General features: G+C 42.3%; 1 protein-coding gene across 2 annotated transcripts in view; it reads left to right on the forward strand.

Annotated features, from left to right (window-relative positions):
* Window positions 1-16,527: 16,527 nt before the first annotated feature.
* Window positions 16,528-17,791, forward strand: part of MINPP1 (multiple inositol-polyphosphate phosphatase 1) — a 29,125-nt gene continuing 27,861 nt past the window's right edge. The window contains exon 1 of one of the 2 annotated variants that reach the window (XM_053388626.1): window positions 16,528-17,287. In XM_053388626.1, coding sequence (XP_053244601.1) covers window positions 16,696-17,287 — 592 coding nt within the window. In that variant the 5' untranslated portion in view covers window positions 16,528-16,695. The remainder of the gene's footprint in view (window positions 17,288-17,791) is intronic. The other variant, XM_053388625.1, reaches the window with a different exon arrangement.

The following is a 17,791-nucleotide window of genomic DNA, read 5'->3' on the forward strand; positions in this document are numbered from 1 at the left end:
TATCCCTGACTCCAGCTCCTGGCATCTATTGATTTATTCCATTTTGTGTGAATTTCACTCTTAAGTATACCTTTGGCCTCATTTATACAATGAGCTTTTCTGTGGTTGTCTTTCTACCTACTGCATTTTTCGCTCTATAAGATACACCAGACCATAAGACGCACCTAGTTTTTGGAAGAGGAAAACAAGAAAAAAAAATATTATGAATCCCAGAAGCCAGGACAGCAAGCAGGATCGCTGTGCGGCTTTTTAAAGGGAGCTGGAGCGCTCCACGTGGCTCTTTAAAGGGAGCGCTAAGCAGAGCCTCCCACCTGCATTCGCTCCATAAGACGCACACACATTTCCCCTTACTTTTTAGGAGGGTGAAAGTGCGTCTTTACAGAGCGAAAAATACGGTGACATGCCTGACTTCACATGTGCTTCAGCCTGGCTTCCGGTCATTTATTCCAATGATGGTTCATGATCAGCAGGTCAGTTGTTACCAAGTTGATGGTAATAACCACTAAAGATCATACGGCACAATGTTTTAATAAGAGATGAGTTGGGGTGGGGGAATGAAAGGACCTTATTATTTAGCCTATTTCTTAAAATTGGGTGATTGCAGCAGCATAGTACATATTCAAACAGTAAGGCATTCATTTCAGATTTCATTGCATTACATTAAGCATTTGACCACTGTAGATTGCTTTAGTTTCAGTGAATTAGCATATATGTATATCTTGTTTTGTTCCCCACCCCCCTGACGCAATACAGCTCTCCATAAAAGTGTGGGCTGTCCTTTACAGATTAATACCTTCACGAAAAATTTTATATGTGATCTTAGCAATGGAATTTTGATTATGCTTTATTGTATTGTTGTGTGGTTTGTCTATAATCTTTTGATTGTGAGCAGCTTTGGGAGGACTTTCGGCTTTGAATACATTGCAATATAATAATAATTATTAACACTAATGAAACAGCCTGGGCCCCTTGGAGATTTTCCAATATGATTTGACTGCGATCTGGTGGTTGTTGAGTTCCTGCATAGTAAATCCACATAAGCCAGTGCAATTTTCCCATAAGATTATTTCTGCAGCATCTGTTGTAGAGGTACAGAATCTTTTTCTGGGCTGATTGCCATTTCATCTGTTGACACTAAAGGAATAAGAGCAAGACTATATCCTGTAGATCCTGTGTCAGGCTTTAGTATGTGGTACTTTACCTAATGCCTTTGTCTATATTTGCTTGTAAAATTAGGTTTCGTGCATTTTTACTTAGAAAAACCAATTTGTATATGTACGCCGAGGTTCATTGCTTTCCGGATGACAAGGATAACTCTTTCTTGTTTCTCAAATATTTTGTAAAGGTGGTCTCTGACATTAGTCAGAATAGATCCAGTCAAAATCCACTGATTTCTGTGAGCCTATCCTTAGTGTGACTTAGTTCATCCTAAACTTTGTAGTGTTAATTCTCAAAAGAGGATATAATCACATCCATAATGTTGTCCTTGTTTAACTATTTGCTAAACTTTTAGTTTTGAATACAGTACTGTACTGGACCTAAAGTCAGCTTTAGCTTTAAGACACTGAACTATCCTGCTTTCTCAAGGTGGTGTTCCCAGTTGTAGGACTCCCAAGAACATTTCATAACAATAATTGGGATCCTTTAGTGGCTTCAAAGAAAAGCAATTTATTGTTGTTGCTCCTTCAGTGGTATTTCATTAGCAGTGGCTCAAACAGTGAGCAAGGGAGGTTGCTCTTGAGATTTCTAATACATGATCTGGCAAGATGAAAAATGAAAGAGAACCACTATTGATATTTTTTCCCAGTCTGCTTTTATCCAGTTTGGCCCTTCCCATCATTTAAAGCTTTTTCTTCCATCCATACAATTAATGCATAATCATATTGGTATCTTTATTAAAGGTTATGTAAACTGTGTGGCTGCATTCCAAAACCTTTCTTTTAATGTGGGGTTTTCCAAAATGTTGACTACAGGAAACTTAAACAGCTTCTCAGCATAATTATTTAGATTAAATCTGTATAGAGTTCATCCTGGGTTATAATGACATGTCTGAAAATGCTGAAACTAGTATATTTGTATAGATGGGATTCCCATTTCTTCTGCTAAGTTTCCTAGATCCTGAGATCTAGAACAGTCTTCCTCAACCTCGGCCCTCCAGATGCTTTTGGCCTACAACTCCCATGATCCCTAGCTAGCAGGACCAGTGGTCAGGGGTGATGGGAATTGTAGTCTCAAAACATCTGGAAGGCCTGATCTAGAACATGACTATTAAGCTAAAGATGTTTGCCTTTTTTCTTCCCATGCTCCTGCAATTTATTTATTTTAGTTTAACTAAAACTCACGTTGTTGGCATCCATATGTCTCGCAAGACAATGGAATGTGCCATATGTGGCCATATGTCTCGCAAGACAATGGAATGTGCCTCCGCTGCATTAGCAGCACTGAAGTGACCTACCCAGGACACAAACTTGGGCAGTCTGTATGGAGGTCCAGATGGCAAGACCCCACCTCTTGGCCTCGCTGATGTGGTCCAAAGGAAAGCAGAGAAATACGTTTTGGCACCAGCTTGGCTTGTAGGAGTTGCCAGAAGAAGACATACAACACGCCATCCAACCATCTTAGGGACTCCACTATGGATTTCTGTAGGGTTTACACCATAGCCTTTCTTCTCCCAAAGATATCCCGCGAGGCAGTGGAGGTTTAGGATCAGTGTTTTCCTTCTAGATGAGTTATTTCCCAGGTTGACATGCTGCATCTGCCCCTCACTTCTTTCTACAGCATATGCAAAAACTGCTTTCTTGACCACTGGACCCACTATTAGTCTCATCCATTCAGTCCACCAATGGCTGTCTTCGCATGCAGGGGAAGTCCCTAATTCACCAAGGGTTTGAGACCCATTGGCTACCCTCATCTGGTTTAGCGGGCCAGTCAGAGCTGTTCCTGGAGTGTTGCCACTGTCGCATGCTGACAGCTTCTAGGAGGCACAAGTGAGAGCTGAATGCAGGGTGAGAACCAAAAGCAGACATACAAGGCAAAGGTAAAGGACCCCTGGATGGTTAAGTCCAGTCAAAGGTGACAATGGGGTTGTGGTGCTCATCTCGCTTTCAGGCCGAGGGAGCCAGCTTTTATCCACAGACAGCTTTCCAGGTCATGTGGCCAGCATGACTAAACCGCTTCTGGCATATCGGAACATCATGATATAAGCCAGAGCGCACAGAAATGCTGTTTATCTTCCCCGCCACAGTGGTACCTATTTATCTACTTACACTGGCGTGCTTTTGAACTGCTAGGTTGGCAGGAGCTGCAACAGAGCAATGGGAGCTCACTCTGTCTTGGGGATTTGAACTGCCGACCCTCCGATCGGCAAGCCCAAGAGGCTCAGTAGTTTAGACCACAGCACCACCCACATCCCTACAATGACTACAAAGACATATTATCCCAGAAGGAGCACAACATGTCCCTCACCATTGGTACTATCCTTCCCCTAACACCCCACACAGCCTTATATTTACTCATATTTCTTATATAAAAAGAGGCCTACTAGATCAGGCCAAAGGGCAATATTGCCCAGCTTTCTCGCAGCAATCAGATGCTCATGGGAAGTCCACATGCAGGGTATGAGTACAATAGCTTTCTCCTCACTTGCAATTTGCAGCAACTTGTATTTGCAGGCATATTGCCTCTTACAAGATACATAGGATCCATGTGGCCCTTTCTTTCTGCCGCTTCTCATATTTCGCTTGAAATGTTACTGCCTCAGTGAAAGTGAATGTTCAAAGAAAGAAAGAAAGAAAGATGGTTTTAGAAGCCTGCAAAGAAGTGGTTTATGGCAGCAGAAACACAATAGTCTCAAGGCAAAGCTCTGGGTCACGTCACAAGGCTGGCCAAAAATCTAGCCAAAGTATTACCAGCGCTCTAGGCCAACATGTGGCTGGCCACTCTGGGAAGCAAAATGCTAAATTTGATGGATCTTTGCTCTCTTAGGTGGTGGTGGGTGTCTCTGACAGCAGAGGGATTTGTGAAACGAACAGGCCTCTTCTCTGTGCTTGCAGTGATATTGTTAAGCTACACCAATTTTGTGAGCTAAAGTCATATGGAGACTAAAATAGAATTTTATTATAGGAGTTCATTGCAGCCAACACAACAATATTTCACAGTTAGCGGTCGGGAACTGTACTATATCACACCATTATTCCAGCCTTATAATCCTCCCCAGGTTCAATATATTGTCAAAATGAAAGGTTCTCGGTGAAATGACCCAGTTGTCTTTAGTCAGCTAATGTTATTGCTGCTTTTTGCAATGGCTGTGATTAATTTTCCCATGCGATAAAGTACTGTATTTGGAAATAATATATATTTTGCTGTCTGAATAGATAGATGTACAGCTTCTCTCCTGGGAAAAGATCTAATTACTTGTTTGAAATAACTTATTGCAGCCAATTTGGACTTTCTGTTAAGATTAATTGACTTTAATTGGTCATTGAATAATAAGGAGATGAGAAAAATAGGGGACAAATAAGCATGTAGAAAAATGGAGAACTATTAAGTCCTCTGCAATCCACCAAAGCTTTTATGATTATTTTATTGTTTTAAGCGAAGCGAGCCCATAGGGAAATTCGTCTGGCGAAGCACCTCGAAAAACGGAAAACTCTTTCTTCTTGCGAGTTTTCCGTCTTGCGAGGCATTCGTCTTGCGAGGTACCACTGTATCAGTAGCAAGCATAAAAGTGCTGAAATGGAGATAGGAGAACAAACTCAATACTGATTTTATTTATATATATAGTGTTGTATTCTAGATTTTTCCAGATTGCATATTATGCTTATTATGAAAGATTGAGGCAGTGTTTTGAAAAGTAGCTCCTCAGTTGTCAGTGTAATGTGTGCATTATCAACTAGGCATCCTGGCACACGAGCCCTTTAAGAAAAATAGCTATGACCCAGGAAGCCTGCTTCCAGAGAGCGGACGCAGAAGTATGGTCTGGCTGGAGAAGTTTTTTACTACTCGAAGAAGTTTCCCAAACATCATCAGAAATCGAGTCTGTTAACCATTAACCTGGCCTGAGGTGAGTTTCTGCATAAAAAGCTGAAAACAACACTGAGAGGAAATCCATAGGGATTTTTTTTGGCTAAAAGGAGATGAGGAACCTGAGTGTTTCTTGTTTCATTTTTCATTTTATGCAATTGTACGATACTCTATTGTAAACAATGACAGTGGTACCTTGGTTTACAGACTTAATCTGTTCCAGAAGTCCGTTCTTAAACCAAAACCATTCTTAAACTGAGGCGTACTTTCCCTCATGAGGCCTCCAGCCACCGGTGCCCTTCCACCATTCGGCTTCCATTCTTAGACTGAGGTAAAGTTCGCAAACCGGGACACTACTTTGGGTTTTGCGGAGTTCGTAAACCGAATCGTTCGTAAACAGGGCTGTTATTAAACTGAGGTACCACTCTATGTATATATCAGTGGAACCATGTTCAACAGTTTAAAGATGAAAGTGAATAAAAACTCTCATTACCCCAAAAGGTGGGGTTGAGGCATTATAGTGTTACTGAGAAAATTAAACGTCCTCCCCCTGCCACTTTTAGATTTAATTTCAAATTATTTAATTCACATTTTTACTTTTGAGAATGAACACCTCCCCACTACAACAAGATGTGATTATGGTACCTGCAGAAGCTAAAAAAGAAAGGAAGACCGTGAGGTCTCCTTTCAGCAACCACCAGCCATTTTTGTTTGTATTTTTAAAATGGTGTTATTTAGGAACATAGAAATCTGCCTTATACTGAATCAAACCCATTGTTCCATCTATCTCAGACTGGGGACATTCCCAGCCCCGCTCAGAAACGCCAGGGATTAATCTGGGAACTTCTGCATGTCAGACAGGTTTTGTACCACTGAGCAATGGCCCATATGAGTTCCAAGTACTACTTTAAACCTATAGATCCATTGGATGTTCCTGAGCTTTTGCACTGTATGTATAAATAACTCTTCCCTATCCAGTCCCTTCAGAATGCTTGTAAATTTTATATAAGCCTATCGTATCTCCAGTGCAGATTGGGATAAGGTTAACTCGTTGGTGTTTCCCAGCATGCTCATCATTTAAGGAGTTAGGAAAGTCCAATGAAAAGATACCATAAATCTCTGGTGTTTTGATAGCACAAAGATAAGAAAGGTTAATGGAACTATTAACATTGGGAAACCAAGATCAGTAAGAAGAGCGCTGGGAGGAGAAAACAGGTTTTGAGTTTTAGTGCTTGCATTGTCCCTGCTAGGAAGTACATTACCATTAATCTTTATTAATGCTGTCATGCCACCCATTATAATGCCAACGCCAGGGACAAAAAATAACCAGTACCCTTGAGGAAGAGAATGTAAATTGAATTAGTTTAGAAACTTAGCTAAACTACAGGGAATCTGCCAGAGGATGCTTTTTTAAACGATTTGGCTCAAAACACCACTTTGGAACCTGTCTGTATAAATAAAAGGGGGAAGATCAAGCAAGAGGAAACAAAAGAATGGAAAATAAATTCAACAATATTTCAAAAGAGATTCTGGATTGGATCTGAAGGTGCTGTACTGCTCAGGGAATGACTCCTTTGGACCCAGTCAAATATCTTTGGCTTTTTAGAGCTAATTTAAGTACAGTGGTACCTCGGGTTAAGTACTTAATTCGTTCTGGAGTTCCGTTCTTAACTTGAAACTGTTCTTAACCTGAAGCACCACTTTAGCTAATGGGGCCTCCTGCTGCCGCCGCGCCGCCAGAGCACATTTCTGTTCTCATCCTGAAGCAAAGTTCTTAACCTGAGGTACTATTTCTGAGTTAGTGGAGTCTGTAACCTGAAGTGTATGTAACCTGAAGCGTATGTAACCACTGTATCTGATCCAAAGCATATTTAGATGCAAGGATGTACACGAATTACCGGTACTTGGCGGAGGTGCTTCTTTGTAAGCATAGAATTGCTGTGTAAGTTTGAAATCCTGTGCACATTTATTTTAATTAAATTATTTGTTATTGTTTTTATTATTTAAAATCCTCTCCTCAAGAGGATCAATCCAGTCTGGAACTGTATGAAGTCCATATAGCAAAAATGTAACATTAATTTAGTTTTCCTGGGATTTTGTAGATTCATTTGACTTTTTAGCATCACCAAAGATCCTGGGATCTACTTCATTACCAATTGTAAGGAATGATGTTTCTGTCTTGCAAAAGAGGTTTTGACTAAGTGGCCATTTGGTCACTTTCAACCAAGGTCTTTATTGATAAATAGTTTAAAAAAACCTATAGCATTTTAACTATACCTGAAAATCTATCAGTCTAAATAATTTGAGGGACAATATCAGGAAGAAAATATGGGAAGGTATGAAGATGCCTCCTGATTTATACTGCTGAATCAGAAACATACTCAACATTTTCCATTGTTTCTTAAGTAGCTAACAGAAAAGAAGTTACTTATCATTAGGAATGCAGGTGGAATTTGATATCTGTGAGTTCCAAAGCGGACTGACCTGATCCACGTCACCCCAACTAGCATGTGGACTGGAGCATAATTGTCCTTCAGACTTCTCTGAATTTTTCCTATACATTTCTCAGCTCAAAAACATACCACAATGCATATTTTTAAAATGTATCTTTTGTGTTAAAATGTGTTTTTAGAAACACATACTTTGAGATAAAATACCGTACATATTTTGTGAAAGAAATCAAAGTTAAATATAATTCTCATGGTTTTTTAAAAAGATATATTTTTACAAATTAATGTGTAAACAGGGGAGAACAGACTTATGAATGAGTACATGCATGCACAATTCACACAGATTGAAAATAGGCTGATCCAGCCATAATCAACAGTATATGCCTCTCTGACCCTGTTTGGTAGCATAGAAATGTAATGCCCCCAAGTGGAATATACCAACACAGCACCTTAAGGCAGTATGAAGAGCAAGGCATCTTTTCTAAGTTCACAAAGCTTTAACCTTTTATGATATTCTGATTAGTTCTTTTTTTAAAAAAAAGTATGTGCATGTAAGGGGGTGGTGCAATGCACTGTCTAAATTATACAGATTCGTTCCTGGAAGCTAATTTGCTTTCTAGCAGTAAAGAAAGTGAAATCCAGGAAATAGAATGAAGTGCTCTTCAAAGGATGACTTGTGTGCACTTGGCAATAAAATGCATCCCTTCTTGAAAATATGCCATAGAGTAGGATCATTACTCAGTCCTGTGTGAAAGATGCAGACACTTTTTTGAGAATTACTAGAGTTGGTTCACATCCAGACCCCACATTTAAAACACCCTTATCCTACTTTTAACAATCATGACTTTCCTGCAAAGATACCTAGAAACTGTAGTTTTGTCAGGATGCTTGGAGTTGTTAGGAGACCATTAACTAACTGCAATTCCCATGTCTCTTTGGCGAAAGCCATGATGCAATAAAAGTGCTTTAAATGTGTAGTGTTGACAGTACCAGTATTAAATGGGACATTTCATAAAGAAAAGCAAAAGTTGAAATCTGCCGCACAGTGCAGGTGTTTCAATAGTTCAGTTATGATTAGATGTTTAAATTAGGAAACTGAAAACCTACAGGCTATATAGATGGATGGTTTGCTTTGACATCACTGACTGACAGACTCGAAAGAGTATCAAAATTGTTTGGGTTTTCCCCTGACCGACAACTGATATTCATGGATTCCAATATATCTTGCATTTTAGACACATCTGAAAATAATATTTTCTTACGCAGTTTCTTTGGCACCTGGACTACGTACATTACCTCAATGTAACAATTGGTTCATATGGACAACGGATTGCCAGAATGTGCTAGTTTCTTAAATGAACACCAGATTTGTGGAGCAGGGAAGGGAATGTAAGGGAGGCTGGGAATGTAAATCTGTATCTGGGACAAACCACAATCCATCATGAGGAGAGATTTTTGCCTCCTACGTTATTTAACAGAGGCAGTGGGAGGGTATTTACACTAGCAACTGGGAACACCTCTACATTCAAAATTCAAGCTGGTTATGTAGACAGAGACTGGATACACATATGGCATCCGTCCCATGTGCTGGGTTGAAACCGGGTGTGTACCTGACTCTGAAGCTCTTGTAGAAAACAGTACCCTGTAAATATCCTTTTTGGCCACAGCAAGCTGTAATGCTGTTTTCCTATATCAGAGGGATGGTATTGCTTGAAAGTGCATATCTTGAAATTAAACCCTTGAGCTGCACAGATAATGGGAGGTACTGCCCCAGGAATTTTAACTTTTGCTCAGAACAGACAAAATATGTGACTGCTGTCTTTGCATCACATTATATGTTTTATTTTCTGTCAAATAATATTTTTTAGCTTTCCAATATTTTAACGAATCAATATCAAATCACATCAGATTTAAATTATTTCCCCCCAAAAAAGTTGGCTTCCAACTCTTTGCCCTAGACGCATCTCTACTCCCCCCCCCATTGCTGCTTGATATTACATATTTATCTCTAATTCACATTTCATTCCTTATATCAGATTTTATTTTCGGATATATCTTTCCTCAGTGATGTAGATAGGAGATGGCTGTGGAAAGGACTGCTCTGTAAAAGGGGAAGGTAGTGATTTTGCAGAGAGAGCCAAGCTCATGGGGAGGGAAGCTGCAATGTACCCCATATGCCCCCCCTTTATAGCAATGAGTTCCTGTAGAAGAGTTTTATCAAGCCTGATTGATGTACACAGTGCAGGGAAGGAGGTGAGGCAATACCCATGGCTAGAGTGTTCCCATTGCTGCATATAGCTTAGGCCTGGGATACGGCTAACTAGTTTCTGTATTACTTCATGAGAAGCAGGTCACATGTGCTGCCAGTACCTCTTATCTTTTATTTGGCTAATCAATCCTCCTTCTCTGACAGGCCAGACCTTGCCATGCGGCTCTAGGCTTGATTACTGCAATGTGCCCAACGTGGGGCTACCCTTGACGACTACTATGCAGCTTCAACAGGTACAGATTCCAGTTCTGCGCTTTCTAAGTGGTTTTAAGGATTCACCCATATCCGTTTGGGTGTCTGCTTCCAGTTCCAGTTCAAGGCACTAGTTTGAACGAGTGTTCAAAACTCCCATTGTTCTAGGCGCATTTTTGCGACAGGGAATTTCATTAGTGCGAGCAGTTTCTGAGCTCTGGGCGCAATACTGTGCCTAAGATTTCAGAGTGGAAGGAAAGGAGGACCCCTTTCTGCCTCCCCAATTCTAGCTCCTCACTGAAGACTGGAAAAGAGACCTCCTTAAGAATATTAGGGGGGTGGGCAGGGGAAGGACTAGACCATGTGAAAAATGAACATAATATTTTAGTTGCAATTCATTCATTTTTAGCTTTGTATTCTTGTTATAAAAAAGCATGCCTAGACACTCTTTTGCTGCACCCATAACCTAAGTTTAAGATGCCATTTATCTCCTAGCTTTCATATTTCAGTTTCTAACACTGGTTCGAACTTTTCAAGCCTTCCATGACCCCAGTCCCTTGCCTTTCCCTATAAAAGCCCACCTACAGGTTTTCTCATCTATGCCACCTTTGCAGCAGGCATGGGCAGCTTATATTTAGATTTTTACAGTAGCTGACACTGGACTGTCTTCCCAGTGGAAGGGAAGAAGTTTGCAGGCCTGGACCTTTGAAAGGGCTGTAGGAGTATGTAATCTTTTCCACCAGATTTTTGCCCAGTTTCTGTAGGAACTGTTAAGATTTAGAATATTTGGTACTGCTGGTGGTATTTAGGTTGTTTTAAAATGTATTCTTTTATTGCTATGTAAACTGCTTTGTACATTGGGGAAAGTAGTATAAGAATCATTTAAATAAATATGGTTCAAAAATATTCATTATAGGGTAATCACTTCTTAAGCAACTTGGCACAGCAATATAGGAGGAGGCAGGATAATGTGGAGGGTAGGAACTCATAGTACCCAGTATAAGCTTGGGGATCACTTTGACCCACTCCAGCCCACATCAGTTTCGTGGGAGGAGGAAGTTACCCTACATACCAGCTGGCTGAGCCAGTCCTGCCAGTGGGATTGGTGGCAATTGACTCTAGTAACTGCAGCACATTGTATTTCACATGTGCAGCAATGGAATAATTAGACAACATGTTTACTCAGTAATAGAATCATAGAATTGTAGAGTTGTAAGGCGTCCCAAGGGTCATCTAGTCTGCAAGTAGCAAATCACTGCATATATCATATGTAGTAGATATATGGCAAGATGTTTAGAACTCTGTTCATAATAGCTCAGTTGATAAAGCATGATGCTCTTCCTTTCAGAGTCATGGGTTCGAGCCCCATGTTGGCCTAAAGATTCCTGCATTGCAGGGGGTTGGACTAGATGACCCTCAGGATCCCTTCCAACTCTACAATTCTATGATTCCATGTCACTAACATGTTCCTCCATTCACTCTCAGGTTCACCTGATGGTCTTATTAAGATAGATGTCTTCTAGGGAGTTCCTTAAATATGCCCCATAATCAGACTAGGAGACCTTGGTTCCAGTCCCTATTTAGCCACAGATCTTTTGGAGTTAAAGACAAAAAAATGTGACTGCTATATTAGCATCAGACTATATTTTCTTTTCAGGGACACATGCAGGCATATATTTTTAAAACACCCATACTGCACCAACTTGAATGCAAACTGAAGGCACTCGGGGGGGAGGGATGCATTATCAGTAATTAGGTCTATAAGCAATAAAAGTGCAGGGTGTTTTTCCAAGTGGGGAATCATGTCCCCACTAGTATTACTAAAAGGAGGGTTACCCTAGGCTGGGCAGAAAGCTATGCAACAATGATGTTGAAAGACTGGGCATGTGGTTGGCTGTGTGTGTGTAAAAGATTTAGTACACTCAGGAGCCATAAAGCTGACTTTCTTCTAAAGCTTAAGGAATATGTTTCGTGATACACTTAATTATGCCACCCACTTCCCATTATTAGAGTCAGTAACAAAAATTATCATTGGCTTCAAGTTATTTGGCCAATGAAATAGAGCCAGACTGTCCCTCGACTTCGCAGTCCCAGAACACCGGGTAGTTATAACACAGTTCTTACTGGCAGTGGGTGTGGAAGAAGATGTGATTTTTCTAGCCAAGGGCTGGGCCTAGTCTGATCTTCCTCATACCATGGATCGTTTGCATTTTTTCTGTAAAAGAAGTAGTATGGTGTCCTATTGCCTCTTGAGTCCTCTGGCAGATGGATGGGGACCATGTGGGCTTCCCTTCAATTCTGAAGTCCCAGGGTAACTAATAGATTATTAGGGGGGCTCAAACTTTTTTCAAAGAGGGCCAGATTTGATGGAGTGAACATGCATGAGGGCTGACCAAAGTTGTTGAGCTTTTTTTACCATTTCCTACCAATTGTTGAGCTTTATTTAGGACTTTACCCCAGGACATATACTGCCACGGAGGCCGGATTAAATTGACTGGCAGGCTGGATTAGACCCCTAAAATGGACTTTGGACATGCCTGGATTAAATGGTAGCTAGAGTTTCAAATATGCTTTTAATTGCTTCTGTTTGCTTCTAGTTTGCTCAACACTCTAGCCACATTTGGCACTGGTTTCTGGATTGCCTTCATAAGTAGACCCACATAGAGTGTGTTGTGTTATGTTTGCTTTTGGTACCTCATTTATTGTATTTGCTTTTTCATTTATTTTACATAAATCAAACACCATGGGTTTCCTTGGTGGCTGCTCCCAGACTACCTGCCAAAGAAGACCAAGGTAATACTGTCTTTTACGACTTTTTCAGGCTCCTGATGCCAATCTGTACAAATTGGCTTCTACTGGCTGTGTTTGTTTATGTTTATGTGCCTTGTTTTTTATTTGTATTTTATTACACTTCTTTGCATCTATATTATATTAACTGTCACAGTGGACAGTTTGTATCCTGAAAAGTCAGGATACAAATGTAACAAATAAACATATTTATAATAATAAATCAGTCTTTGCACCAGTCTTTGATACATTTGCCTTTCTCTTCAATCTGATTTGAATTAGGCCATCTAAAGGGTCTTTCATTATTCCTTGGAATTGTAACACACCAAGCCCAGATGCTTCCAAAACATTTGTGCACAAATCTGCATATATTTGTTCAGCGCTTGCCCTTCATTCAGAGTTACAGGGAAAGAAATGTGATGATCTGTTCATTATTTCATTTTATAAATGCAAAGATTACCCAACACCACAGACTGAATAGGAAAGAGACATGACTCAGAGCCACGTGGACTCAAAACAGATGATCAAACTTTCCTTCTGCCAGAAATGTTACCTTTGCTTTGCTGATGTTGCAACTTCTTTCAGAGTACACAGTGGTGATGTATTTGTGAATACCTCCCATTTCTTCCTAACATCTTCTGTTTGCTTCCCAGTCTGCACTAATTAAAGGTGTGCCTTTCTCAGTCACTGACTCGCATGTGTTTGAACAAAGCTATTAAAAGGGAGCTGCTCTGTAGTTTTTAAGGAAAAGAGTGTTTTTTATACTGGGAGTTGTCTCTCTGAGACAGTTCTTCACCCTGAAGTTCAGTATCTGAAACCCCTTCCAAATAGTGTGAGCCACTTTACATATTTAGTGAAAAGTGTAGGATTAGAATCATTCTCTCTTCTTCTGTTTCACTCACCAGGTCCTCCGCACAAGAAAACTCTTCTTGCATTTGTACTGAGTGTTTGTTTGTTTGTTTGTTTGAGACCATTTCTAAACCTCTTCATATTAAAAATCTCTACACAGTCTCCAATAAATCCCAAATGTACAATAAAACCAGCCATATAAGCCACTAAAAACAACATCATAGAAAAACACAAATGCAATACACCATCATAAAGTCCAAAAGGACAGGGCCCACCTTTAGGGAAGCTCGAAAAAAGAGGAAACACAAAACTAATAGCTCTTCTTGCATAAGAAAGGTGAAATGTGATGTTTCTTTGATGTTTTGTTGCTGCTTTTATTTCCATTTCACATGCTTCCAAATAAGAGAGCATATGGACTGCAGTCTTCGTACTTTTGAGGAAGGGAGATCTGAGTGAATTATTTTTTTTTTTAAGAACCTTATGTGTCAAAGAAAGACATATGGGATCATGCTTTTTATTGATTTTGGTTTTTAATTGCTCGGCACAGATTTTCTCTGTTATTTTATCAAATTGCAATATTTCTGTAGCTGTGGGTGAAGTAACTTCCTCTAGGATGCCTGGAACACAGCCCTTTTTTCACCATTATAGGCAGTGCTTTTTTCCTTTAAAAATGTTTAGGGGTACTCTCATTTTCCTACCCATATTTAAATACTGCCCCTCAATGAGGCCAAACTTCCATTCACAAAATGTTTAGGGGTACACGTGCCCCTGCATCCCCCCAGAAAAAGAGCACTGATTATAGGAACTGCCAAAGGGAAGGGAAGAGGAGAAAGTTGATGATCTGAGAGAGAATAGAAATACTGGGGAGATGGTGGGGGGGAAGGGAGGGAACCATAAAAGATCACGGAGAAGAAAACAGCCACAACCTTCTTTCCTCACACAAAAGCAAAAGCTCCACTGTAGGAGTGTGTGGCAAAGCATCTCAGGACTGTATTGGGTCCTCTCTTACTGTGTTTTCATAGAGCAGAGTCATTCAGACGTACTTTGTTGTTTTGGGGTGTGGTTTTTTAAAAACTAAAATCCCGCTCCACCAGCTGGAGCCTGGTGTAACACTTCAAATTAAAGAATTCTGAGGCCAAGAATTAAGGAATTTGAAGGGCCATGGTTTGTTTTCTAAAAAACTGAATGGAGCTTACACTCTTACCACACAAACCCCTCCCTTGGTTAACCAATCCCCACCTGAGCTTTCTTCATTTCAGCAGTGTCAATTATGGGGCAGTGGGGTGTAAGTTTCTTGCTGCTAATGTTAAATAGGAGCAACTCACTCAGAGATCTGTCACTCAGAGATCTCTAAGCAATGGTCAGGGATGATGGGAGTTGTAGTCCAACAGTGTCTGAAAAGCCACAGGTTCCCCATCTCTGCTCTGGGTGAAAACATGGTAAAATAAAAGTGTTTGTCTAAAGGCATGAAAACACCACCAATGATGGGGTCAGCTGGGCCTCCCTGGGCACAAAAGCCTGGGTGCCACAATGGAAAAGGCCTTGCTATGTCCTCACCAACCTCTGTTTGTGGTAGGAGGCGGATGAGGGCCTCTGCCAAAGACCTGAGTGGAAAGACAGAATCACTTGGCACCAGGCAGTCTTTTGAGTACCTTGACATGATACCTAGTTTGTTGGGCACGCTATTTGACAACTTAAAGAGAGACAATTGCACTGAGACATAAATGCATGTTCTATCTGTGGTATCACATTACAACTCTTTATTTGAAGCATCCCACTCAGGGTGCTACTATTTTTAAACACTGACGTTAGTTTTTCCATGCTTATTATCCGCCTTGTATGTAAATTATCCATTGATTGCAAGATGCCAGGGAGGGATGTTTGCAATGCTTAATAATCTGTTTGTGGCCTGCTAATAACAGCAATCTGGTTAGTTTCTATGAGCTGGCACTCTGCTTATTAGATAGCCTCAGTATTTCCCCTGCTCTCCCAGGGAGAAGTCTCTCATCAATGGGTATGAATCACGGCACATTGTTGTTGTTTTGGAATCTTGTAGCTTGGAAGCAGAAATTTAGCATATGCTCAATATACAGTTTCCCCTCTTCCCTCCCCAAGGTATTTTTTTGTTGTTGTTTGGTTTTTTGCAGGATTGTGGCTGAGGTATAGCAGGATCTAGAATATTCATAAAGAGCAGCTCTCCCCTCTCTGGAGGGGTGAGAATCTCAGCTCCCTGCACAGGGTCCTCTCAGACCAGGAATTGTCTCTGATTCCTGCAAGCAAGCAGCTTGGCAGCCTTGCATTGCCGTCCCCCCCCCCCCCCCCGCTTTTTAAAGGCAAAACCACCAGATCTTTGACAATTTGCCAGTATTATCTATAGTTTGAGCCTGTTTGTTGTAAGGACCTAGATGTTCCTTAGAATGTAACAATGTTGGGTAATTACAGAGAAATTACACTGCAAGTTTGCTGTAAATCTTTCAGCCTTAGCCTCTACTGTTTCCCAGATTATGAGGATACTAGGACTGGACTGCATTGCAAGGTTGTTGTTAACCACTCACTCAGCCTTGACCCCAGCTTCATATGAGCACAGGGCTACTTTGAGCCACGGAGGTGGGGAGTCTAAACATATCTAAAATAACAGCGTTGGCATCACCCAAAATCCATTCAACCTGCAGTCAAAGCAGCCTTATAATAACTGGGATCCGCAGCAGCATTTTTTGTTGTTTGAGTATTTCTGACAAGACCCTCAGTAAGATATATGGTCGTGTGCTTATTTTGCACAATTATTCCGCCTTCCCGAGGAGGCTGAACTCCACTTAGGGCTGGGCACTGTTGTATATATAGGATGGCGGGGAGAACGGGGAGGGATGGGAAGCAACAACCGCCATCTTGCTTGAGGGCGGCAGTGGCTTAAAACGTTTAGAAGTCATGCGGCGAGGTGGCCATTTTGGCTGCGGGCAAGCAGAAAGTGGGCGGGGAGTCGCCGACCAATCAGCGGAAAGGAAAAGCCAAAGCGCGGAGGGGGAGGCCCCTGTGGCTCGACTTCCTGCGTGGGCTTCGCGCTTTACACCGGGGTTGCGGTCCGGGCACCGCGCTTAGGAGGAGAACAGCCGCTTCCCTGCCGCTCTCATGCTGCGACCCGACGGCTGCCTCTTGCTGCTGCCGCTGCTCTTCCTCCTGGCGCCGGGGCCCGCCGAGGGGAAGGCGGAGGCGGCGGCCGAGAGGCTGAGCCCCTACTTCGGCACCAAGTCCCGCTACGAGGAGCTGCACCCGGAGCTCCTGCGGGACCCGCTGTCGCTCGGGCCGCCGCAGCCGGGCTTCCCGCTGCCGCCGGCTTCCTGCGCCCCACTGCAGCTCGGCGCCGTCTTCCGCCACGGCACCCGCTTTCCGACGCGCAAGCAGATCCAGAAGCTGGGCCGCCTCCACGGACTCGTCCAGGGAAACGCCGGGAAATGCAACGCCAGCGCCGCCTCCCGCCTGGCGCGCTGGACCATGTGGCTCCGGCCGGACATGGACGGCAAGCTGGCCCCTCGGGGGCGCCGCGACATGGAGATGCTGGCCAGGCGCCTCGCCCGCCGCTTCCCCAGCCTCCTGGCCCGGAACCGACGCTTCGCCTTCGTCAGCAGCTCCAAGCACCGGTGCCTGGACAGCGCCGCTGCCTTCCGCGAAGGGCTCCGGCAGGCGCTCGACGGCCAGCGGCAGGGCACGTCCCAAAAGCATGGTGAGAGTAACCCCGCATCCTTCCCACTCCCAGCAAGCCGTCCATTCTCTGCTTCATTATAACCTGCATGGGCGTAGCTAGGATTTATGTTAGTGAGGGCGGGGACACCCACCTGTCATCGTCCTCTGTTTGGCTCTGTCCAGCAGTTTCCGAATGATATGTCTCAACAACAGTTTTTTTACTACTTTCTTTTGACCCCAAGAGTGATTCTACAATTGCTACTTTCAGTTAAGTATTTGGAGGGGCGACTGCCCCCTGCTCCCCACCCCCAGCTATGCTCATGATAGCTGATGGCACTTTGGGGTGTGGGTGCAGAGGTCCAGACCATTTAAAGACCCCAAGGCGGCAATAATGTACCCCACTTACTATTTTTATTATTATTATTATTTATTATTTGCACGTATTAGGCACTTTAGGCAAAGAAAAAGCATCAAAATGAAATGCACCACGTGAAAGCAGTTTGGCGCCTGGGAGTAAGTGCCATCATTGAATTCAGTAGGACAG

This window comes from Podarcis raffonei, chromosome 5 (assembly GCF_027172205.1).
Source record: "Podarcis raffonei isolate rPodRaf1 chromosome 5, rPodRaf1.pri, whole genome shotgun sequence".
NCBI lineage: Eukaryota > Metazoa > Chordata > Lepidosauria > Squamata > Lacertidae > Podarcis > Podarcis raffonei.